The sequence below is a fragment of the Haliaeetus leucocephalus genome, unplaced genomic scaffold (genome assembly GCF_000737465.1).
Source record: "Haliaeetus leucocephalus isolate CR32 unplaced genomic scaffold, Haliaeetus_leucocephalus-4.0 Scaffold339, whole genome shotgun sequence".
Classification (NCBI taxonomy): domain Eukaryota; kingdom Metazoa; phylum Chordata; class Aves; order Accipitriformes; family Accipitridae; genus Haliaeetus; species Haliaeetus leucocephalus.
The window spans coordinates 8,374,139-8,400,229 of record NW_010972775.1 but is presented as its reverse complement, the minus strand read 5'-3'; the positions used below and the strand labels follow the sequence as shown (position 1 = coordinate 8,400,229).

At 36.4% G+C, this 26,091-nt stretch overlaps 1 protein-coding gene across 1 annotated transcript in view; it reads left to right on the top strand.

Moving 5' to 3' along the window:
* The first annotated feature begins 1,565 nt into the window (after nucleotides 1–1,565).
* CGNL1 (cingulin-like 1) overlaps nucleotides 1,566–26,091 on the top strand; it is a 46,559-nt gene continuing 22,033 nt past the window's right edge. The window contains exons 1-8 of the mRNA XM_010571768.1: nucleotides 1,566–3,152; nucleotides 3,686–3,780; nucleotides 4,714–4,828; nucleotides 5,819–5,920; nucleotides 6,650–6,798; nucleotides 7,304–7,439; nucleotides 9,420–9,632; nucleotides 25,845–26,051. Of these exons, the coding sequence (XP_010570070.1) occupies nucleotides 1,566–3,152; nucleotides 3,686–3,780; nucleotides 4,714–4,828; nucleotides 5,819–5,920; nucleotides 6,650–6,798; nucleotides 7,304–7,439; nucleotides 9,420–9,632; nucleotides 25,845–26,051 (2,604 nt within the window). The remainder of the gene's footprint in view (nucleotides 3,153–3,685; nucleotides 3,781–4,713; nucleotides 4,829–5,818; nucleotides 5,921–6,649; nucleotides 6,799–7,303; nucleotides 7,440–9,419; nucleotides 9,633–25,844; nucleotides 26,052–26,091) is intronic.

The following is a 26,091-nucleotide window of genomic DNA, read 5'->3' as shown; positions in this document are numbered from 1 at the left end:
CCTGAGTTAATTTTGGTGAATTTAACTTGTTCACAGAATCTTTTAATATCTAATGAAGACATTGACAGTGAGACTGCTTTTTTTCTTCATTAAAACAATCACTTGATATCTAGCATTGTATTTGGAGAAACGTGCGCTGATTACTTCAGATGAAGCAAGCCTGCTGTTGAGGAGGAGCTGGAGTTGGTTTTCAGGGAGAAGAAGAGATTTTTTTGAGGGAAGCTGTCCTGCTAGAAGGAAGATTTGGGTGGAAACTAGCATACTATAAATATTGAACCAAAATTTTAGTTCACTGTCAGGAAAAAATGATAACTCTGCTGTTGATTAGAGTATTTGAGGGAGATGTTCCGTGCCGAGATACGCAGGAGAGTGAAACTGGCTGCAGAGGTTTGTTTTTCCTTGAGACATCCTGTTGTTTCTGTGTCCTCTTGATGACTATTCACCGTTGTTTAGTGATCTTGGTTTTGTCAGACTTCAGTAATGACTCAACCTTCCAGCTCAGTTCAAAAGTTTATTCCCTCCAGGTTTTGCATCAGTCTGACAGAGTCTTGTGTTCCATTCTTTTATAGGCACAGCTCTTCCTGTCACTGCCTTGCCTCTGCCACTAGACAGTTGGCTCATAATATGCAACAGACAGTAAAGTAAAACTACCCACAAAACCAGCTCTTACAGAAAGAAAGAATGGCATTTAACATTAAAAGCGCATTTATTGTTTTCTAGAACTGTAACAGTTTTGGCACATATAGGCTGGAGTCAGCATTCCTATTGCTACTGAAAAAGGTACTGTCAGCCTTGGAAATTCTAGCAGTATTTTTCCATTTCTGTTGCTCAGCAAAGTATCTGTTTTAAAATAGCAACCGGAGTTTTTTTGGAACAAGCCCACAGTTGGGGGATTGTTAAATTAATCTGTAGGAAAGTTTATTATTATGGATGACAATGAGATAATAAATTAAAAAGTTTATTTTCAGATGTCTTTGCAAACAGATGTTGAAAACCAGGTACATAAAAGCGCAACTCAAAGGCATGAGGATATCGACCTTCCTTGCAGTGCTTTACTTACCTAAAACTCTTAACCTAAAACTGCCTGGTTGTATTTTGCTCTTCTGGGCTTATGTTTAAATGTTAATATGGCTGGCTATAAAATGATCATTGATTTGTGAAGGGTACAGTCTTTCAGTAAATAGAGTGGAGATACCCAAAATAAAAGCTGCTTTGACTCAAAAAAAATTAGACTAGAATTACTTATATTTGAAGTAATTTGATTCCAAAGCAACTAGCACCAACTCTGTGTAGGTAATCTTAACCATTGCTATTTCTTAACATTTACAGTCATAAAACAACATTACATTGATCCAGAATCAGTCAGTCAGACATTTGTCTTTGTATCACAATGCATTTGCTTTGGGCGTTGTATAGCTTGTATATTGAGTTCTCTGCGTATAACTGTTAGTCTTCATAGTTACATTGAATGGTGGAATAAAGTAATTAATGAAATAATTGGAAGTATTTAAAACAATGATATTTTTGTAATTTTTCTTCTATTCAGCTATAATCCTTTGATAATCATGGAGCCATATTTTGCTGGGTTTAAGCACGTGCAGCAGGAGTATGAAGTCACTCTTGAACTCGCAAGTGAGGAGACTCAAAAAACTAGAAATGCACAAAATTCTAGGACAGGTTCTTACGGTGTCAGTATTAGAGTCCAAGGAATTGATGGACATCCTTACATAGTACTAAACAATACGGAAGGATGTTTGTCAGAAAATCCTCCTCCTTTTGGAAAAGAACAGCAAGTCATTTCTCAGACTGTAAGCAAGCCAGCTACAGACTCCAATACTGCTTTTAAGTTGGAGGACAAAAACAGTGAACACACTAAGTTTCCTGGAACACAGCACATGCAACCCTGTATGCTTAAAAGCGTAAAGATAACCAGTCTGGATGAAAAGGAAAATGGAGTATCAGATTTTAAAGATGGAACAATGAAATCCTCCAATTTGTTGAACTTTCAAAGACATCCTGAACTTTTACAGCCTTATGATCCTGAAAAAAATAACTTGAACTTGGATAATTACCAGTCTTCTGTGTGCAGTAAATCTGAATCTTTTGTGGATGAAAAAACTGAAGCAAAGCCTTGGATTTCCTCATCTAAAGTACTGTCCCTACAAAAAACAAATACATATATTGCAGAGCCAACCAAAGCAAATTCAAAAAAGGTGTATTTGAATAGGTCATTAGAAGTAGAAGACCAAAATAAGCAGCAGTTGGATTGTCCCAGTAGCATGATCAGCCCCAACAAAGTGTGTGTTTCAGAATCATTTTCATCTGCAGGAGGATCCCCATGTGTTAGTCCCACTGCTTATCCAGAGACAAGAAAACCTAGACCAGATGTTCTTCCCTTCCGCAGACAAGATTCAGCTGGGCCAGTATTGGATGACTCACGAAGATCATCGTCCTCATCAGCTACTCCCACTTCTGCAAATTCCTTATACAGATTTTTACTTGATGACCAAGAGTATGCCATCTATGCAGACAATGTTAATCGGCATGAAAACAGAAGATACATCCCATTTTTGCCTGGAACTGGTCGTGATATTGACACTGGCTCACTTCCAGGAGTAGATCAGCTAATTGAAAAGTTTGATAAGAAAGTTGATCCTCACAGAAGAGGTAGGTCAGGAAAAAGGAATAGAATTAATCCAGATGATCGTAAAAGATCGAGAAGCGTTGATAGTGCCTTGTCATTAGGGCTTGATGTAAATTCAGATTATTTAGATGAATTCAGTAAAAGCTTGGGTAAGTCAACTGAGCACTTGCTGAGACCATCTAAAGTTTGCCTTTACAAGCAGTTATCCAGAGATCAAAAGTCACCTTCCAAAGAGATGAAGATTTCTGCTCGAAGTATTGGAAAACTGCAAATGCCTGATAAAGCCACTCAGAACAGCAATTTCAATTCTTTGCAATACCATAAACAAAATGGAGCTGATACCGAGAGCTTGATGTTTAGGTCGTCTACACTCCCAGGACAGAATAAAAGAGAGGAAGTTAGAACAGTTACTTCTACTTTGTTGTTGCCAAACCGCATCACAATTCCATCTGATTCAGGAGCCAAGATGATTTCTGTAAAAACATTTTCATCTGTCCCTAATATGCAGGTAATTTTGAATTTACTCTTTAAGTTGTGTTTTGCACTCTAGCGTACTAAAACTGTCATACTGTTAAATACATATTTTTCTGCTCTTCATTAGAACAGTCTCCTAGCACACAATACTTCCAAATGGGATAGCAGAATTGTTCTGGAGAAATATAAATACAAAAATTACTCCTGTAGTTGCATGTGTAGAAAATGTGGTTTGTAAAACAGCTTGTTCTTGTATGGTTGAAGGTAGATGGTGGGGCCAAAGAAGATTATTGTAAATGATGTTATAATGATTCTTAACCATAAATGCACAAAAGTGGACTACTGAAATGTATGTAACTCAATGCAAAAATATGTTTTCTTTCTTTTGGTGTGGAGTACACTTTATTCTTGCAGTAAACCAAAACTCCAATGGATCTTTGTGAACTTTAGGTCCACAGTACATAAATGTTTTCAGAATAGAATAGAATAGAGAATGTCAATTGTACAGGTTGTATTTACAATCCTCATAGAATTATATTTTTTTGTCATTTTATCTTGTCCTTTTAGGCAACTCCTGATCTCTTAAAAGGCCAGCAAGATCTTGCACAGCAAACGAATGAAGAGACTGCTAAACAGATACTTTACAATTACCTTAAGGAAGGGTTAGTAAACATAGTTAACTTTTGGAGAGGAGACTTATTTTCTCAATGTTTATTTTCTATTACATTTAAAATGTGAAACTGTAAAATCAAAGCTATAATTAAACGAAATGTCTGTTTTATAATTCTGTATCTCAGCTGTGTCCTTTAAGGCATTATAGGATCTCAAAATACCCAGGCAATCAGGACTTACATAAGGTATTGTACAGCATTTGATTAAATGTACTTGAAATTTGTGAATCAGAATATGTTTTGTCTTGTTAAATACTTCTGGAGTTAAACTTCATGTGATATGGAGGCTCATGAAGAATTATACCTCATGCGAGTTTAAGCTTGTGGATTTTTTAAACAACAAAAAAGTGTTGTTTCTTAAGGTTTGACAGAAGCTTCTCTTGTTGCTGTGTGCATTTAATCCTTTGTCCATCTGTAACTCTTTTACTTGGTATTTTCTAATGATAACTTTATTGAAAGATGAAGGAAGGAGAAATGAATTAAAATATACATAATGCACTTAAATTTCTTTGCATTCCTGATGTAACAGGTTCTGGGAGCTGTTGAAGTGTTATTTTATGGTGCAGTAGTTGGGACTTGAAAAACCTAGTACTAATTACTCCTAATTTCAGTATGTTTGAATAATATACATGCTGAATACCTGTCTTTCCACAGCTATAGTCTTGTAGAAGAGAGTTGCAATTAAGAGTTCAGTGATTTTTTTTTTATTTTTTAATTTTTTTTAAGAAAAAATTGGAATATTAATGTTTAACAGCCTCTCTTTAAAGTGTTTAATGAAATCATAGTTAAGATAATTTCTGACTGGTTCATATTAGATTTTTTTTTAATATTGGTGATTTCCAATAGTTTGGACACTGAATTTGTTTTGATGTTAACAAAATAGTACCTTTGATCATATCATTGTATACTTGTACTGTGTTTTAGAAGTGCTGATAATGATGATGCGACAAAGAGGAAAGTCAACTTGGTTTTTGAGAAAATTCAGACTTTAAAGTCAAGAGCTGCTGGAAAGACGCAGGTAAACAGGTTTTTTTGGCTTGTTTCGTAGTGATACAGTGTTCAAACAGGGCTTTAAAAATTTGAATCCCCTTACTGACTTCAATTAGACTATTCTTGTAGTCCCTCAGTAGTATAGCTTAATTTTAATCATGCACTGAGGTGACTTATGGGAAATCTATTTGTTAAGAATTAAAAAAGAATGTAAAGGAGTCTACCACAAGAGCTACATTTTGCTTCTACATTTTAGGAGACGGATGCAAACTTAATGTGAACATCAAAAGGTTGTTGGATCAAAGAAAAAGCTAACATATGTAGCTTTAAAAAATAATGGTGGAGTATCTTCTTGTTATAGTGATATAAATAGATATCTAAGTGGAGAGAGTATTTTAATTTAATTGTAATTTAGAAAAGCAGTAATCTAGGATATGGTTTAAAAGCCATATTACAATAATAGCATTTGACAATCTGCCGACTGAAGTTTTTGTTTCCTGCTACATGGTGCACTGTTTTTTCAGTTTTAAAGCAAAGCGAAGAAATGCCCAGTTGTTGCAGTGATGGCATAAGAAGGATTAAATGCTTACTTTTGATGATTATTTTATCCTGGGCTATAATTAGTCAAAATGAAAATATAAAGCACATCTTAAGAAATTACCAAAAAACAGTGTTTGAAAATCTGTCTTGACATATGAGCATGCATGCCTTTGATGTCCATTTTGTGTAATTGGTGGTATCTCAGTCAAATTTGGCCCCAAGTACTTGTGATTTAATTAATTTGAATTTTTCTTTAGCTTTGTATATTTTCTGTATTATTGGCAACATGCCTTGAGCAATTACCAAGAAGTTTTATGAAAATCAAATCATGGTTCCTTTGAAAACATTAGCTTGGCTTGACCCATATGAAAAGTCTCTGGTGAGCTCAGGCAGTTGATGCTCCACTTTATTAGCCTTGCTTGTAGCTTTACTTTAGATTTTAAAAAACAATTGTCAAAGAACATCTTGGCTTTTTGGGAACAAATATCTCTAATTGTAGGTTTCGGATTCTTCAGCTGAAGTAAAAGCACTGGTGGAACAAAAAGCAGAACTTGAAAGGAAAGTGGAAGAATTAGAGAAAAAACTGGATCTAGAAATTAGGGTATGGTGCTTCGTTACTATAAAGCTTTTGCCTATTTCAAATATACTTTTTTAAGTAAGTGACAACTGATCACACAGCTGAATCTTTTTTGCTTCATATTGTTTTTAATGCAGATATACCTGTGGTTTTACAGACAACTTTTTGTTTTAAGTGTAGTTGCTCATAGCGTTGTTATCATTTTTAAGAAATCTCTTTCTTCTTAGTATTTGAGAAATTTGGAGCAGTGAATAAAAATGTTAGGCACATGCACATAAAATTTCCTAGGTATCTGCAGAGGTAAATGTTAATCTGTTGACTGCAGTGAGACAGAGATGGAGTGAGAGACACACTGTATTACTCATGTAGCTGCTGTTTATTAATGACAGCATTATTTTTGCAGTGCTGAATTCAAAGTAATTAAGTACAGCCATGCTCTGAAGACATGAGAACAACAGCTTGGCATCTTTCAGTTTGCATTTTGAGTCTGTGTTAAGAATCAATGTACTTGAAACTGATTAGATAGTACTGAGGAGACTTCACTTCTCACATTTCTAATAAAAATCGAAAAGCAGTGCTTTGTGTGTTTTAATAAACATTCCAAGCTTTTAATATTCATAAAATTAATAAGGACTTCTACAAGTGAAAAATACCAAAGTCTTGAAATGGCTTCTTTCGTATAATAAAAAAGAGCCTTTAATTTATTTATGATTAGTCTATTATCTTGCTTAACTTTTGGTGTACAAAATTCAGAATCAGCAAAATTCCAAAGAAGAGATTGATGCTGCACAAGCAAGCCTGAAAGATCTTCAGTTGCAACTTGATGAAAGTATATGTGAAAAAGAAGCCTTAAAAAAGCAGCTGGAAGAAAGTGAGAAGGAACTCAGGCAAAACCTAGAGGAGTGAGTTAATTCTAGAAAAGTTATTCATTGGAATTTGTACCTTTTCTTGAACCTTTTAGATTAAAAGTACCTGTGTCTTCAGAATATGTTAAGGGAATCAGACAGAGTGACGTTTGTTATTATAGGAAATGTTTCTACTGTTCAGAAGAGGCATGTTTTTAGAATATCTGGAAGAGGAAGATTGCCGAATTTATAGTCTTGCTCTTAGTGTGAATTGCTTTTAATAGTTCACGGTCATAATACATAGTTCAACTCTTTAAGGAAACACTTGAATACTTTAGTTAAGAACATAGTACCAGGTTTGAAATAAAATACAACTTTCAACTTAAGTATCTACTTAAGAGAGTTCTCATTTTTACCCCTCTGACATTTCATTTTTCTGCCTTATTATATCCCATTCCCTTGTGGGGAACATCGGAATAGATACTTGTATCTTTTTAGTACTTGAAAGAACAAATTAGTATTTTTACAAATTAAAAAATCCTGTCTGATTTTTCCTGTTGAGGCTTTTTCAAGTGAAGATGGAGCAGGAACAGCACCAGACTGAGATCAGAGATCTTCAAGACCAGCTCTCTGAGATGCATGATGAACTGGATAATGCCAAACATACTGATGAAGGGGAGAAAGAGGTTCTGATTGAGGTTAGTTATAAAGTACCAGAAGAAGGATGAAAAAGTCAGAAGAATTGCATGAAAAGTGGGAACTAAGATACAGGTAGAAGAAATACATGCCTTAGCTTTTCCCATTCTTTCAGTCCAAGATGGTATAGCATTATTAGGTGACCTAAGAAAGCATGTTATAATAATTACATTAACACTAAAAGGAATACAAAGTACAAGTACCATTGGTTTATAGAATAGGAGAACAAATAACATAATGGTTGAGGGACAGCTGAGTCCTATTAGCAGATAATCATCTCAGCTTTAACAATTAGATAGGATTTTGGGTCAGAACATGGAAGATCAGTTTAAAGAAGGTGTACATATTAGCAAGGCCAGGTGAGATTCAACTAAGAAAATTAAAACAACTCACCAAAGCTGTCTCTAAATTGTTGACTCTCTATTGATGGGACCAGGGGGAGAAGAGAAGGGATAGAGTCTGAAGAGGAACAAGAGTGTTATGGGTTTTCTGTCACCTTGGGATGAAAGAGGAATTGGCTGTAGCCCTGGTTATAGTAATATACTGATGATGAAATAGAGAACACTGCTTATTAAATTTGTTGATAAGGGTGTATAAGAGCATCAGTGTATAATGGTTCAAAAGGAAGATTAGAATTCAGAATTATCTTAATACTTTGTAATACCAAAACGATTAACTTTGCTTAATACTAGTGCAAAGAACTAGCTTAAGAAATGAAAGCTGAATAAATAGGGAGCAAAAGCATAGACAATAGATCACAGGAATATTAAAGATGGTTCTATGTAAGACATGCTGAGTAGAATAACTACCTTATTTTGTGTAGGTGAGATTTGATTACTCTCTTAAATTACTGTTTTAAATCTCAGGCACTGCAGTTGAAAGTTGTACATAAGTAGGCCAATGTCTGGAATGATGGTGATAGTACTGAAAAACATTACCTATGAAGGAGGACTTGAATCTGAATGGAGGAGTGAGGGAAGAGTCAAAAGCACATCTTATATAATGTTGCTGTAAAGGAGATAATGATCAATTTTTCTATGTTGTGTGGGGATAGAGTAAGAAATGAGAGACTTGGCTGCAGAGATTTAAAGTAAGCATTGTAAACATTTTCTGTCAATATGGATAATTAAACAGTGGAACACGGCCATCTGGGATGGTAGTAGAATCCCTTTCGTTGTAGGCTTTTAAGGACAGAATAGATGATGTATGTCAGGAATGGTTTAGATGTACTGATCCTGCTTCAGCAGAGGGGGAGTTTACATTCTTTTTGAAAGTGCAATTATTTACAACTTGAGAAATACCAAATTAGATATTTCTTGAAGCTGTACATTTTTGATTGTTGCTGTTATTTTATTCTGTGTTTGTATACATGCATGTGTGTATTTATTCTTCAGATGCACTGACTGCCCACTTCCTTCCCAGCAATTTGGAGAGGGGAAATGACTTCTAGGGTGAACATGGTGGGAGGAGGAAGGGTGTAAAAGCATGGACTCAGTTGGGAAGCACTTGTTTTGTCTTCAGCACTTGCAGAAGCAACTTTCTTTATTCTTTCCAGCAGAAAAGACAACAAGGAATTATCATTGGGTTCACTTCTCTTGCAGTGTGGGGGAAAAAAGGTTTTTCTTCTTATCTACCTCTTTGCTACAGAAGGTAGGACTGGGGGAGTTGTTAAATTGCAACTTTAGTTTGACTCCTGCTTTATTTACAGACAGCATAACATACACCATCAAAATCTTTTCATAGTTTTACAGCATCAGATACGTTGACCCATTATGTAAAACATAGCTATACGTTCTACGTCTAATACTCTTAGGATTTAGTAAATTTTTAGTTTACTATAAAAGCTGCAAAAAATACATTGGTCGTACGAAATGAAGTTGGCCTTGGGGAGCTTGCATTTATATGCTTTCCTTCTCTGAAACACAAACAGAACATCCATTGGAGCTATTTGTCATGCAGTTGTGTTTAATTTTGTTCTTTAGGAGCTGATGCAAATGAAGCAGGATCTGCAAGAATTATTAATTGCAAAAGATCAACAAGAAGAGATTTTGAGAAAGAGAGAAAGAGAGCTTACAGCTTTAAAAGGAGCACTAAAAGAAGAAGTATCTAGCCATGACATGGAGATGGATAAACTTAAAGAGCAACATGATAAAGAATTGCTCAATCTACAGCAAAGCCTGGAGAAAGCAACAGAGGTGAAATAAGTGCTTACAATTAATATCTATGGAAAAATCATACCTCTCACAGATGTTATGTGCTAGACGCTTTCAGATACTGCTATTTTCTTGGCAAAATAAATAGGTAAAGATTTGGGCTAGGAGATTATTAGCTGCTGAGAATAGGTATTATTTCATACACTTATATAATGTTTTGATTGTTTGTCACAGCTGAAGTTGTGGCCCTTTCTTCAAGCAGTTATTTACTACGTTTGCTTCATTGCAAACTTTGAGAGAGAATAAATGGAAGTATAGTACAGAGGACCGTTTGGTTGTCTTGGGTTAAATGGAATCACTGAAACCTTGAGGATGCCCTGAAGAATGCCAGTGTGCTTTGCCAGTGATGCTGTTGAAATTACAGTTTTGGAGCTTCTAGGAGTTCTCTGCAGTTCTTTGCAGCCCACTGTTCCTACCTTCAGCTCCTTGTTTCACATCCTGTTCCCCTGTTACGTTGTCCCACCTTGTCCCTTCAACTACTTACTACTAGGTTTTTTTGTTTTATTTTGTGTCCTTTTCATTTACTGAGCTTATCTTGTTTATTGAATGGTCAAATGAGTGCCAGCAGAAGGGAAGCAGCAGGGATTGGGTGTCTGGAAGCAGACAGGAGGAAAACAGAACTGAAGGAATGCCTCTTCCAGCATCAGCAGAAGGTCTTTGTGAGGGGGAGAATAGGAACAGTTTTCAGATGTGCATATCTGTTACTGTTTTCCAAAAGATGTCCTTTCTGAAGTTATCTTTGCAGAGACAGCAGGTAGGAATTTATTGAAAGACTTTTTTTGTAAGGGGACAGATCTCATAAAATTTTGAGCATTATTTTCACAATGACAGTAATTTGTGTCTTTTCGGTATCCCCTTTCCTCATTTTATTTCTGTCAAATATTTGAGAAAATTTCTACAGACAAACCGTGCTTGACCAATTTAAGTCAAAATTGTAGGCCCCCATTTTGCCTAGAAATATCCATGCTAATTTATATCTTTTACCTACACCTCATTGGTGTTAGGTGAGTTACAATTATCCTACTCGTTGTGGCTGAAAACATGATGTAGAACTGAATTAAAATTAAGCTTGAAACTTGAAAGAAGTTTCCAAAGCTTTATATGCTTTATAAGCAAAGTAGGAGCACATATGGAAGATGCTGGATAGATATTGTATGACTGAATTCTGATGAAGACTATTCTTTTAAAGGACTGTTTTTAAATGTGCAGTTTTCTTCAGTGGTTAGAAAAGTTTAAATACACTGATTTGTTTATGCAGCCTAGGACTTCTACTTGCAATTGCTTGGTTTTGCTTAAATGTGTTGTTTCTCTTTGTTTACATCATCATGAAGGTATTTGCATCTGAGCTGCTTGAGCTGAATTCTTTTTTTTCTTTGAGAGAAAAGTAGAACATTTAAATTATAATTTTTTATTATACAGTAATTGTAGTGACAGCTTAACCTCAGTGAACCATCTTTCAAAGTTACTGCATGGTAATTTACTGTATTTCAATTATGGAACTGTAATTACAACTGACAAGAAATGAAAGAGTAGTCTGTTTGGCATAACAATAACAGTCTGGGAAATGGCTCTATGATTGGGTTGCTGTGGCTTAGAGATAGTTATAAATAGCATTTATTTACTTACATGACATAGTCTATCTAATAGTAAATTTAATAAGATGTTCAAAAGTGAAATTTAATTAATTAATGTTGGTCTAAGCACCAGTTCTGCTCTTCCAATTTTACTTCAAGTGATTTTTGTTGATTTTAAGTAAAACTTTTAAGATGACTAATTGGAAGGTGATAGTTTTTGTTTTGGTTTTTGTTTTTTTTTTAATCTTTCTAGTATTAGTACCCTTAATGATTTTTTTGAAGCCCAGCATTATCTCTATGCCTGCTGGCTGAGATTAGTTGTTGAGTTTGATATATCATCTATCAGTAAAGTATAACCAGTCTCTGCAGGGAGTTAGATGAGTGACCTGCTGTGATCTTACATATGATGTTAATTATTGGGTTTACAATTAATCTTGAATACCCAACAGTGTGTGTCAAGATCATGTTTTATATAACTGAAGCTGCTTGACCTGTTAAATTATAGTTTTTATATTATTGCAAGCTGGAAAGATTTATACTGGATAGTGGGATACAAGAAATTTACATCAAAGATTGGTGGAAAGGGCCATTCTGTTGTATTTAATGAGGAAAATGAGTGTGTAAATGCTGTAATAGTGGTTTGTCATACAGAAAATATGCATACTGATGTTTGATAGATCAGGGTGTATCAGAGTCTGTATGTACGAGGTTGGTTGTTCTTATGTTGCTTCTCTATCATCCAAATTGGTACACTGAATAAAGGTGTTTTGTGATATGTATTAGGCCAAAAAGGAAGTTTTTGCAGGGAGACAAAAAAGAAATTTTTGTGCCACTGTTAAATCAAAAGAATTTTTCAGCTGCTGGAGACGTCAGAAAGGTTGGCAAGTAATGTACAGTACATTTAGTCTGTGTGATTAGAATGCCACATAGATCTGTTTTGCAATCATGTTAGAAACATACTCAAGGTTATCTGATAGGAGAATAGAGTGGGGTTATTTGTCATGTGTGATTCTGTTCTCATGCTTATTGATGTGGTGGTAGGTTGGGTTTGGCTTTGGTTTTTTTGTTTGTTTTAAATAGAGATTTTTATATAAAGCCACAGATATTAAAATATTTATTTTCTTTGCTACAGTTTACCTTTTTAAATTCATTTTTGTGTTATGTCTTTTACTTGTGGTGGTCTTGAGATGGCTGTGATTGTTCTTAACTTCATTGCTTGTTTAGTAAGACTGAGACCAGACTCTTTACGTTTAACGATAGTAAAAGTTTTACTCTTCCATAACATACCTCTGTGGGGTAATAATTGCCTTTAATAATAAATGAGAAAATTCATGTCTTTCTAATTAAAAATGGATTTCTCCATAACTGGAAGTGTTAGAGCAGAAATGAATATGAATCCTCTCCTGGTTTTAATGTAGTACGAAAATTTATATTATTTAATCTGTCCCTACAACACAACAGGCCAGAATTGTACTACTTGGCCATGAGTGTTCTGTCACTGTAGATGAAGTGCTACTATTTCAGTAAGATTTGGAAATAGCTTTTGGAATGTAATACTTTAGGTAAAAGGTTGTAGCAAATTGCAACTAATACTGTTCAAATTCCACTGAAATTGTATCAGCTTGGAAGTACAGTTGCAAACTGCACAGCACTGACAAATTTATGTCTGTTTTGAGAAGCAGTCTGCACAAATTATGTTGTTTAGAAAAAGCTGTAATCATCACATTATGAAGAGGCTTATCTCAGCCTGACCTTGACTGATTTATTCAAGGTTCATCGTACTTCTGACCTTGTCCTCAAAATGATAAAACAGACACTCAGGTTTAGAAGCTGATTCATTTATCAACACATTCTTATGCAATGAAGCTTGTGGTCATGTGAGCTTTAACTGCCATGTATGTGTTAAGGCATGTGATATGATTAAAAAGAAGGAATTTTACCAGAGCGAGTGGTAGCGACAGCAGAAGACAGTGGTTACCTTCTGCACATGTTATAAACTAAAAGTATACTCCTTTAAAATAAGAAAGTAATATAAAATTTTGAGCATTGTAGATGAGAAGAAGCTTTGGGTTTGTTTCTGGATTTTTTCCCCATCTGTATGAAGTGATTGTGAATTTAGGTGAATCTAACACAGAGCTGTAAAGAACTTCGAAATGCAAGTGAATATTGAATCTTTTTCTACCTAACCTCATAATATGGTATTTCTTCTTCAAAGCTAATAAAAATCTCCCACATAGAGCAGAAGCTTAACAAAAACTAGCTTAAGCATTGTAAATGATATTGATACATACTGTGCACGCCTTTCTTGTAGAAATGGCTTGGCATATATTTTTTACATGTAAAATGTATAAGTTTAGTATATTCCAAGAACCTATTTTGGAGTAATGCTGTACAAACACCAGACACTGGTCACCCAAGTTACTCAGGGTAAAGTGAAGAAGTAACTGATTGTGAAGCATCACAGAGACACTTTAGTATGTAAAGTGATAGACAAATTTAATATATATAACTGTAAAATTGTATATATGGAGAAAACCAATAGGATCCCAACTAACTTGTGCCACTCTAAGGTGAAATCTTGGGGTTATAATAAATAGCTCTATAAAAACATTGTCTTGATAGCAATAAAAGAAACAAATTATATGATAAGAATTACTTGGGCATAAGAACAACATTATGCCCTTGTGTACGTACATCCATAACATCTGAATCTGCATCCTGAACGCTATGTCTCAGTGTAGTCCATTCACCTCAAAGAAGATATACAATATTAGAGAAGATGAACCAGGATTTCAGATGCCACTGGTGAGTTTTTTCTTTCCTCTGCTTGCCTGAGGCAGCCTTTGCCATGTTGAAATAACTCTTTTTTTGTTTCAATGGTAGAAGCTGATTGGCAACTGATCTGAACTGTATACAGACTCAAAGAATAGTGGAGTGACTGGTCCAAGTCAGTGTTTCCTCTTTCATGACCTGCCCCCCACCCCTTTTCATTTTCTGCCCTCCTTTACCAGCCCTCTAAAAGCCCAGTGTGTTTTTGATTGATTTCCAGTGTGGTCCTACAAACGCAGAGTCGGGGAAAGAGAAGGAGGGTGCACAGACAGAAGCGTGATGGTGGAAGGAAGGCTGCAGGCATTCCTTAAATAGGCATTGTTAATGGAAACACATATTTTAGAACTGTATATGGAAAATCTGGGAGACAGATTTGATTTGTTTTTCTGTAAGTGTCTGTTCTGTGCATGGAAGGGAAGTTGTTTGGTAATAGCATCATGCATGTTTTTAGCCACCCATTAAATGAAATACCAAACAAATTATGGAATATTAGCTGTGTTGTCAACAAGAATAATAAACATGCCTCCAAAGCACACTGAAAATGTAACTTGGTGACTTTGTCTTTGGTGCTAAAGCAAGTTTTTTAAGTTCCAGCTCCTCTGGTCTTTCATTTCCATGCAATTTACTCCTGCATTTGTTTAGTGGGGACATGTGTGTGTTTGGACACAGATAGTACCATGGCACTACAACTGAGTGGGTTTTACACTGTGTGTAGAGTCAAGAAAGCCTCTGAGCAAAACTGTCCTGCAAAGTCCTATCTGAGTTGGACTGGATCACATCTAAACAAGACAAAACCCAACCCCAAACTGTTTTATCTATAATAGTCATTTCACCATTGTGAGCCTTATTCAGCCAGGACTATTTCAGTTAGTCTGGGTTGGGAAGCGGGGTTGTTTGATTGTGGGGGTTTTTTTGTTTCTGAAAGTTGGCAAGAGCCTGTGCAGTCAGATACGTCTTTAATACCATCAGGAGGATCTCTAATCCTTATCAACAGAAGTCAGTATATGTATGTTCAGGTGGTTTGTCCTGTGAAAGTGTAGGTTTGTTTGTGTATGCGTGTTAAGTGTTTGAATGTGTAAGTCCTTTCAGTTGGGTACAATGTGAACACAGAACTAGTTAATATTTTACTCTAGTCTTTGCAACAACTTCTGACCTTGAAAAAACTGTTAGTATAAGCCAGTTAGCTGGGAGGATAATATGACATTGATATAGCTACCGGTTGAGAGGTTAATACTTACACTTTCCTGGCTCTGGATTTTATAACTGTGGAAATGTTAGGTCATTTCCCTATAATGGGAAATTTTGTTTAATGTGCTCTGTGTAAAAAAAACCACTGTCTATCCTTCTCTTTCCCCGACTCTGCGTTTGTAGGACCACACTGGAAATCAGTCAAAAACATACTGGGCTTTTAGAGGGCTGGTAAAGGAGGGCAGAAAATGAAAAGGGGTGGGGGGCAGGTCATGAAAGAGGAAACACTGACTTGGACCAGTCACTCCACTATTCTTTGAGTCTGTATACAGTTCAGATCAGTTACCAATCAGCTTCTACCATTGAAACAAAAAAAGAGTTATTTCAACATGGCAAAGGCTGCCTCAGGCAAGCAGAGGAAAGAAAAAACTCACCAGTGGCATCTGAAATCCTGGTTCATCTTCTCTAAACCTTTTCCAATGCCTGTGCATTCTCGTTTTTAAAATGTAGGCATTTAAATCTTTCATTACATCTCATAAACGAAAAACTAAAAAGTTTTGGAAATAATATTAAGAATATGATATCGTTTAGATCAATGAAAATGGCCTTGCAAGAAAACAAGTCTTGTCTCTAAACTGGCACAAGTGAATAATTTTTAACCAGTTAATAGAATGGCTCTAGCCGAAATGGAAGGAAAGACAGTCTGACTTGCTTGTAAATTTATGTACTTGCTTACTGAATAATCTCTTGAAGTACAGCTGAGGATTCAAATTGGTTGCAGTGTACCTCACTAAGAGATAAAAACACACTGACTCTTTTAATAGGTAATGACAATAGTTAACTTCTAAAGGCGTAGCCATGTGCTGAAGTAGGCTAGGCCTCATTTTGAGATGATGGAAAGAATTAAAATAGACAGTGTAAGGTAGGAAAGCAATAAGTAAAGCTATTTAGCCTCTTTTCCAGAAGCTTGGGGGAGGGGGGTTGTTTGTTTGGGGCAGGGGAGGGGTTGGTAGTTTAATGCTTCATTTTGCTTTTAAGGAGTTTTTGCATTCCCTTTTTTAGTGGTATGAGATTTTATTATCCATGCTATCCAGTGTTACTGTGTTATTCATCCAAGGGCTTCCAATTGCTTTAAGAAATAGTGTCTGAGGTTAGAAGAATTGCCTAAAAGTACACAGTGGGGAAAAATACCAGAACTACAAACAGAGCTACAAACAGAAATAAAGACCTGTTTTTTGCGTTCATGAGCTTTAAAACTTAGATGACTGTACCTGAATAATACTGATTTCAGAAGCTCTCTTTACTGAAGAGCTAGTAAGGATTACAGTTCAAGGGCTGTCCCTATGTTGAGACTCACTATGTTTGTCTTTTTTCCTTGGGTGTCAGTCTTTGGGTGTAGGTTGGTTTTGGTTTTTTCTTTCTTTGGAAATCATCTGCAGGTTACCTAGGGAAATCAGTGTATAGTTGTTTATTTAAACTTGATTTGTTTATATACAAAAAGGAGAGGAAAAAACAATAGAAAGGGATTTGGTATCTCCATCGCTGCTGCCCCCTCAGGATCATCTGAGGGAGCTGGGTAGATCTGAATCCTTGAAGCCACATGAAACTTTTTACATGTAGTTCAAGAATTTAAACAACCGGTCCAGTATCAACCTAAAAAGGTGGCCCATGAGACTTTAGAGTTGGTTTCAGCAGACAGTATCTTCCTTGATACCTTAAGTGTTCCACACCAGGAACAGAATGAAGTGAGCAGCCACACCATTCCCTTTATTTTGTAGGGGTTTGGAATATTATCATCATAGAATCATAGCATGGTTTGGGTTAGAAGGGACCTTAAAGATCATCTAGTTCCAACCTCCTGCCATGGGCAGGGACACCTTCCACTAGACCAGGTTGCTCAAAGCCCCATCCAGCCTGGCCTTGAACACTTCCAGGGATGGGGCATCCACAGCCTCTCTGGGCAACCTGTTCCAGTGTCTAACCACCCTCACAGTGAAGAATTTCTTCCTTGTATCTAATCTAAATCTACCCTCTTTCAGTTTAAAGCCATTACCCCATGTCCTATCACTACATGCCCTGGTAAAAGTCCCTCTCCACCTTTCTTGTAGGCCCCCTTTAGGTACTAAAAGGCTGCTGTAATGTCTCCTTGGAGCCTTCTCTTCTCCAGGCTGACCAACCCCACCTCTCTCAGCCTGTCTTCGTATGAGAGTGTCACTTACTTTGATTCCACAAATATGAATATGGAAAGAATGTTTGAAAGTCTGTTACTTCCATTTAAAAAACTTTTATTTGTTCTTTAGCTCATTTTGAATGGAGATTTATTCTTTAGATTTCTACTTCAACTATGGCAATTAAAGGACAAGCAGTTAATTGGTTGAATTCAGTTTTACTCAGTTGAACTTGATTCTGAAAGGAAGTGTAAAGGTTTTTAGAAAAATTGGCTGAGTTGTGCCTGATAAATGAAGAATCTAGCCAAAATTTAATAATTCTAATAAGCTGTGAATGAACTACTTGGCTTCCCCTCACTTCAGCTCTTCCTGTATTTTGTAAAAGGACTCTAAAGGTCCTGTACTGTGCAGTCACTGCCAAAGGGGAATTTCACCAGCTGAAACACTGAAGTCAGCCAAAAACATTTTTTAATGATCAGTTACACAACCACTCTCATGTCTTTGCCAGTGTTGAGGGTGTGGTAAAAAAAGGTGTGGAGCCACAGAACATTTTCTGCATTCCTATTCAAGAGATTTTTCTGCTGTGTTCAGGTTGAAATAGAATATTTCATTTGCATCTCAAGGACCCTGTTTGTATGTTCTCTCCAGTTTCTTTGGGGTTACACAATAATGAGTGGTGGGAAGGATTTTGATGCCTTTTGTACTAACTGAGCTTCATCTCCGATTCTTTAAATATGTTCACTGCTTGCACCAAAGTTGAGAGTAGAATAGTATATAAATATAATTGCTTTACGGAGTTTTTTGCAACAAAGCAGTTGAAACAGTATTTATTGCTTTATTTAAACTTGGTCTTGACTAATTTTAATATATTTTAAAATATTTCTGGACACGTATGCAACTATATACAAGGACACAAACTCAAACTTTATTAGAATCATTTCTTGTTAAGCAAAACATCTGAAAGGAGCAGGATGAGAAGTGATGGAATTGGATTTCACTGCTGAAGTTACCTTGTGGGAACTCCCTTATGGAGATTAGTCCCAAAGCTGAAAACTAAATGGCGCATGCGCATGAACTCCAGCAGCTGTGACTTTGTGGGCTCAGATAAGCAGACCTGCACTAGGTAAAACTTTATAAATCAGATGTACATACCAAATCCAATAGTACACATATGTATGTGCATGCATTCTCTCACTTTCTTCTCATCCATCTGGTATGAGTTAAAAGTAGTTTTGTGCTCACTTAAACACAATGTTAGAATATTTCATTTATCAATGTTTTTCAGACTTTGGTCTGCTCCTACACTCAATACATGCTATTAAAAACTTCTGAAGAAAGAATTTTATTGATTGTTTCACAAACTTTAATTCCTTTTCTCAGCATAACTGCAAGCTTATGAGTAATGTTATTCCCTGTATTAAGCATAAGAAAGTAAGAGGTAGAATGATTACTGTCAAAAGGATCCATTAGTTGTGCATGTTCAAATTGAGGTGTCTAGGTTAACATAAAGTTAACCATTATATAGTCCTTGATATATTCAGGGTACAATTTTTGCTGACTTCGGTTGCAGCTGTGCATTCAAGACTTTGGAAACCAAGCCCTAGTGCTTCAGATCAAGCACAAAGGAAATTAAAGAGCGTGCAGTTATTGATCCCCTCTGGAAAGTTTTGGTTGAGTGACTTGCCTCAGGAGCTCTTTGGCAGAGACAAGAATAGACTCCAGTTCTCTTGGGCTGTATTTGGGTACCTTAGCTGTTGAATTATCCTTTCTTTTACTGCCTCACTCATTTCTGCAGCACTGCTTTATTTCTGCAGCAACAGCCTCTTTCACTGTAAATTCTTGACTTGTTCTCAAGCCAATTGACTCATCCTTTAAGCTTCAGAATTAGAATGTATGAGAACTCTTAAAAGATTTCAGTGGTGATTGACTGCCATAGATCATTTTCCTCCGTGTATGATCATTTTTTTGTGATCAGAAACTGATTTTTTGCAGTGGACCTTTCTTTTAGGATTTGATAACTTGTTTAGTTCATGGTGGTCTGGTCCACTGCTGGGCTAGTAAGTAAACCTACTGCATGTGCACTATGGCATAATGACAATGTCAGAATACAGAAGTTTAACTTCAAGCAGTCACAGAGGACTTTGTATTGTGGGACCTCATCATTACAGCTATGTTTTTTTTTCTTCTGGACAGGCTTCTTTTTCTTTTTTCAGCTCTGTTCAGAAATTTGCAACCTGTTTCCAGCTTCTTTTACCTAACCTCTATAGCTTAAGTCTGCTGATAAGTCTTGCTGAGTCTTAAATCATGAGTTTAAACATGATAAAATTTGAGAAAGCACAATAAAATATTTCATGTACTCAAAAATAATAAATGAGAAGAAGGTATGAGTGTGTTTAAGTAGTCTGCAAGGTTGTGGATATCAAGAGGAAAGGTATTATTCATTCAGAGATTGAAGAGGTGGAAATCTGAATGTGAGACAAGCTAAGTGTAGGGAATAGAAGGCACTGAATGCCCTGGAGACAGAGTGAGGACAGACAGATTGAAAGGAACGATGAAGCAAATGCAGGCAAACAGATGTAAGAAGGAAAATGCTATAGGGATTTTACCTTACATAAATATAATTCCATAATATAATATAGTAAAAAGTTGGTTTACTAAAACATACTGCTACAACTAGCAAGTGGGAATACAAAGAAATAAGCATGTTTTATATATCATAGCGAAGAAACTGCAATCTTGGAATTGAGATATGTTAATTTTAAGATCCAAAGATCCCACTTCAATGCTTGATACAATTCCCCCCCCGCCCCCCTGGTTTTTGGGGGGTTTGGGGGTTTTTGTTGTTTGTTTCTTTTGAGTGGGTTTTTTTTTTTGTTAGGGGTTTTTTTTTCTTTTTGTATGGCAAATATGTCTGAATATACAGTATTTTATTCTAGCTTTTGTCTTCCAGATTCTTGTTTAACCAGTTTTGTCTGTTATGTGCTCTGTATGTGTTTATGTACATAATCTCATTTCAACTCTCTGAAGAGGCTGATCCACAATTCTGTGAACTAAAGATCATGTTATATTAACAACATGTTTGTTAATGTTTCATGTTCAACTTAAATCATTACTTTGTGACCTTTACCCAGTTCTGTTACCATGGGTTAAATTTATATAAACTTAGTTAAAATGATTGCCAAAACTTTACCAACATCCCCACATATTAAAGGTAGCAATGTAAAGGATTTATGAATGGGTACTATCAGGAGTCAGTAATTGATGTAGTGTCATTAAACCTTAAAGACCTTTTGTTAACTCACATTGTTTATGTACAGCACCATTACAAATAAGTCATGTGTGGACTGAAGGATGTGGATCCACAGCACAATCTGTACATGTGAGTTCTCCCTGTCTGGCTTTTTTCCTCATTTGTACTTAACTAGCCCTATAGTGTTCAGTTACCTTTCTGCTGTCATCCTCATCACTCTAACCCACTCTAATTCAGTGCTTTTGCAAACAGCTTTCAACTCGTTTTTTGAATGTGTGAGCCAGTCACTGAATTTTAAATGAAATCTGTGCCTTCTTGCTCATGTAGACAGAACCAAAGAGAATAGGATTACTGCTGGCTGTTAGCAAATACCATCTGTTGTACAGTTTAAACTGTCTATGCAGTTGCCACTTTCAGTTTTAGCCTGTGAAGTGCAATAATTGGCATTCAAAATTTATCAATGTACATAGTAACTTCTCTGTAATTTCAGTGCAGTAGTTTTCATATCTTCTACTGACATGTTTTATTAGGGGAATTTTATGCAGAATATAGTGGGCCATCTCTAATGACAGAGTGGTAAATTTAACATATGGTGTCAACATGAGTAATATTGCCTTCTAGTTGCTTCGGGCTGGTTGAGTATACTGCCTGTGTGGTAGGGTTCCATGCTCAAAGGGCGCAACAATCTATTTCTGCTTCAGCAGTGTCCATGTATGATTTGACAGCTGCTAGCCTGAGCCTTATGTAACTTCAATATATGGATAAGGATCTCCCTTCACCAGGTTCTCCCCTAATGGTGTTGTTACAAGGTCTGTCAGAACTACCTTTCAGTGCTTGTTTCCTTTGCATATCCTTTCTAATGATACCTGGGCTCTTTTCTATCATGTTCACCTGTCCTCCCAAGAGAAGACCTGGAGTGAAGGTGGAAAGTGATGTGGCGTGCCAGATAAGACTAACAGTGGAGAATAGGAGAAGGGAAGAGGCACGGAGTTTTATTATACCCTAACTTTCTGTGGCAGTATGCTACAGGATATGGCATGTATTGCCAAATGCTATTATAATCCAGAAGCTTCATTTATGCCAGTGAAGAGCTCTACATGCAATTCTGATTACACCGGCGATAAATAAAGATAGGCTTTTTTTCTGTCTAAACCCAGCTGTGTAATTTGACTCTTTGGAGAAGTGAAGCTATGTGTGCATTTTCTACTCAACACCTAAATTGTATTTGTGCCGTTTGACTTTATTTAAATTTCACTATCAAATTGAAGATACTTGTGTATTGTTTTTTCTAGTATCATCCTGAATGATAACCTGAAGGTGATCTTCCATGCCTTATGTGTATAGTACAATTGTGTAAGGTAAACTAACAGGATAGATACTCCTGTGTTTCTTTTCAGTCTTATCTGAAACAAGTTGAAAAGATGTTGAGACAATAGTGTACAGACAAATGTGCATTGTGAAGAAAATTTCTCCTACTCTCCCCAGAAGATACGTAAGAAGAATGCCCACTCTCCAACTACAATACAATAAAGCTCCCCATACATACTGAGAGTTTTCCTACCATCTTGAAAAAGTGTGTGTCTGTGACTGTATATACTTATTGTTGGTATTTTTTTAAAACATACTCCTTCCAGGTGAAAGAAGGGAATTTTGTACTCAACATGTTAGAGAATTTGTTTGGGAACAGTTCATTCCTGTGAATGTGTAACCCTTGTAATGATGCCAGGGTCATCAGAGACCTGTGGAGATCTGCTGGTTAAGTGCTGGTCACTCAGGCAGCTGGAACTTTAGGCAGGTTGTACTTACATACCCAATTTATTTCCAAGATTTTAAATTAGGTTAATAAGGATAATACTTGCAACTTGCCCTCTATACTTCTCTACCTTTTATATATATTCACCTAGCATCTTGCTAACTTACTGAAATATGTAGTGAAAAAGGAGAGAGAATACCAGTTTAGTTTAATTTTAGTGGCTGGAACAGTATCCTAAAATACATACAGCAAAAGGCAGGCTGGTACAGATCTCCAGATATGACTGCATGAGGGTAGGATGAACTTAATTTTGAACCTGTTAAGTATATACATATATATATGTATTTATGTGTATATTTATGTATGTAGATCTGGGGGGTTGGTTTGGTTGTTTGCTTCTATATGTGTGTGCACGTGTACTTCTAAGTAAATAATGAATGCTTCCTGTGTTGGGGAAGTAGAGCAAACCATAGTAGATGAGATAGTGGAATCTTCAGGTACAGTGTGGGTCTGCTGCAGTCCTCTTACTGTGCAACCCTGTGTAGGCGGTTGGATGAAAAAGAACAGACAAATCAACATTCCTTTCCCTGAGCTCCCCAGCATGCCTCAGCTGCTTTCACTCAGCTCCAGAAAGAGGAAATGAGACAAAACGGAGCCACTGGTGGAGTACTTGCTAATTAGTAAAACTTCGCTGTATGCAAAAAGCAAAAACTAAAGGAATATATAAATACTATTGAAATTTTAGTATGTGAGAACTTAAAGCATCAACAGAGATTTATTTCAGAGCTTTTAACTAGTCGTGTACTTAGAAGAACAAGTTTTTTCAGTATTTTCAAAAGACCAGAACTTGCCAGCCTGCTTATGCTGCCAGTTTTTGTATAATAAGCTCATTGACCCTGTAGACAGTCTGAGTGTTTTCTGAGTTACCGCTTTATCAAACTAATTTGCATGATTTTAAAGCTGTTGCTTGCTAGGAAACAATCTAGTGAGGGCGCACTTTGTAAACACCCTTTTATATAACTTTGCTTATTCCTTTTGGGGGTGGGGAGGGGAAAATTGGGAGCTACAATCAAAAATAAGTGTACCTGAAAAGTGATTTTCATGCTTTCATAAAATATTTCACAAAACAGTTTCTTACCAAACTACTCTGTAGGATTTCTTTTGTTTTCACCCACATAAACAGAATTTCACATGCAAAAATGTTATGCTTCAGTAATTAATGTCCTATTAATTAATTACCTATTGTCACCAGATAATGTAGAGGCCAAAGGTATAAATGGATTCAAAAAGGATTAGAGAAATTAATGGATGATACATTCATGGAGGAAAAACAGTCAGAGCTGGGAGTGTGTAATGGAGAAAGGATTGCCCTGTAGTTGTTCTTCATCTTTTTGTCCATAAACATCAACTATGGGCCCTGGAGAGAATACTGGTCTAGATTGACTCCTATGTCTTTTCTGGTGTTCTTACTATTGTTTAAGGTCTTAATGTAGAAAGCAGTGGGTCTATACATGAGAACCAGATCTTTGTACAGAGTATTGCTTTGTATCAGACCCTGAATGCCCAAGAGCAAGAAACACAACTTGCATCTCGGATTCTTTTATGTTCTTTGGAGGGGATTCTGACTGACAAGTCAATGAAGAGCAAAGATTAAATCCTTCTAGCTCTTTACTCCACAGAATTAAATGTTTACAAATACATAACTGGTCTGTGTTATAACAGTATAGATAGTACAACAATACTATACTTCCACTCTTGGTTTCCACAATAAATGGTAGGATGTTTTGGAGAGGGTAAGTGGTGAGACTAAGGTGATGATTAGCTCTGAAAAGTTATATGCTGTAGCCAGTTGCCCTGCCAAAAAAATATCTATCACCATGTGTGATAAATTGTGATGAGTAGTTTATTATAATTTGTCTTTGTGCTGTGTATTGATTAGAGTTTCTGAAAAAATACAAAGTGTATCTTCTTGAATACAAGTTGAACTCAGTAGCTAAACTCCTTCCATCCGCAGGCAGTAACTGAAAACCAAGCAGAACTTCTACTGAGTAAGTAGAGCCCCAAGTGTGGGTCGTGTGATATGCAGGTAGAGCTGCACCAATACCATGTAAGGTACTTCTAGTCTCTATTGCTTTTTCATGCCTGATCACTGTCTGCTTTTCTGTGCTGGCACAGCGCTTTGTGGCACCATGTTTTGAAAAGGACTGGGGCTTTTTTTCCAGTAACATCCTCCCACCCTCCCCTTTTTTTTTGGTGTCAAGATCTCTTTATCTGTGTGTGATATATATTACAGTTGATCCTGTTCCCTGAGTTTACTCTGCAGCCCCACAAATAGTTGCATGGATGTAGAGTGTTGTATATTAGTGCTTGGAATAAGCAGTGGGGTGAGACTGCCTAAATTTTGTGTTTCTGTGGAAGACACTCTTCATCAATATGTTCTTCCTTAAAGATTCATATGGCTTCTGATGTCTGTTAAGTTTTTTAGATTACTTGGAATTACCTAATAATGGGATTTGGTAATGAAAATATTTTAGGGCAATAAAGAGGAAGATGTTAAGGTGAAAATATGTGATGGCAGGCATGAGACTGTTCAGGTGTTGTATGTTACTCTAGCACATATGTATGTGTCATGCCCAGCCAGCAACTAAGCGCCATGCAGCTGCTCACTCACTTACCCCCCCTCCCCGGGATGGGGAGGAGAATCGGGAGAAAACAAAAAGAGTAAAACTTGTGGGTTGAGGTAAGAACAGTTTAATAGAACAGAAAGGAAGTAAATGATAATAATAACAATAATAAAATTACAATAATAATAAACAAAGAATTGGAATATACAAAACAAGTGATGCACAGTGCAATTGCTCACCACTTGCCGACCGATGCCCAGATAGTCCCTGAGCACTGATCCTGCCCCAGGCCAACTCCCTCCAGTTTATATACTGGGCATGACATCACATGGTACGGAATACCCCTTTGGCCAGTTTGGGTCAGATGCCCTGGCTGTGTCCCCTCCCGACTTCTTGTGCCCCTCCAGCTTTCTCACTGGCTGGGGATGAGAAGCTGAAAAATCGTTGACTTAGTCTAAACGCTACTTAGCAACAACTGAAAACATCAGTGTGTTATCAACATTCTTCTCATACTGAATCCAAAACCTAACACTATACCAGCTACTAGAAAGAAAATTAAGTCTATCCCAGCTGAAACCAGGACAGTGTGCCTGAGGAAAAAAAATGCTCCTTGTGTGGTCTCCCACAGTAATATGAATAATAAAAATGCATGGTTGTAATGTATACAGACTCAAAGTTAAATTCTTTGTTGACATTTTGGTGTTACATCCTAGCTATATTTGCTGTGGTGTCATACGAAACTTCTGTTGGAAAACAGCATCAGTTATTACTATTTTTTTTTAAACATGACATAATTTGTTTTCACTAGAGTGCTGCTGTCCTTGCCAGTGAAAGAAACGCTGCACAAGAGATGCGAAATAGTATAGAAAATCAAGTCACAGAGCTGACTAAGGAAAATGAACAGTTGAAGAGAACAGTTGGTGACCTAGAGAGTAAAATTGAAGAGTTGCACAAACAAATTGATAATATGAAAGGAGAAGAAAATTCAGTGAAGGAAAAAATAAGGAGATACGAGGTAAGTTAAGAAAACAAGCCCCTTAAGTAGTCTCCTTCCT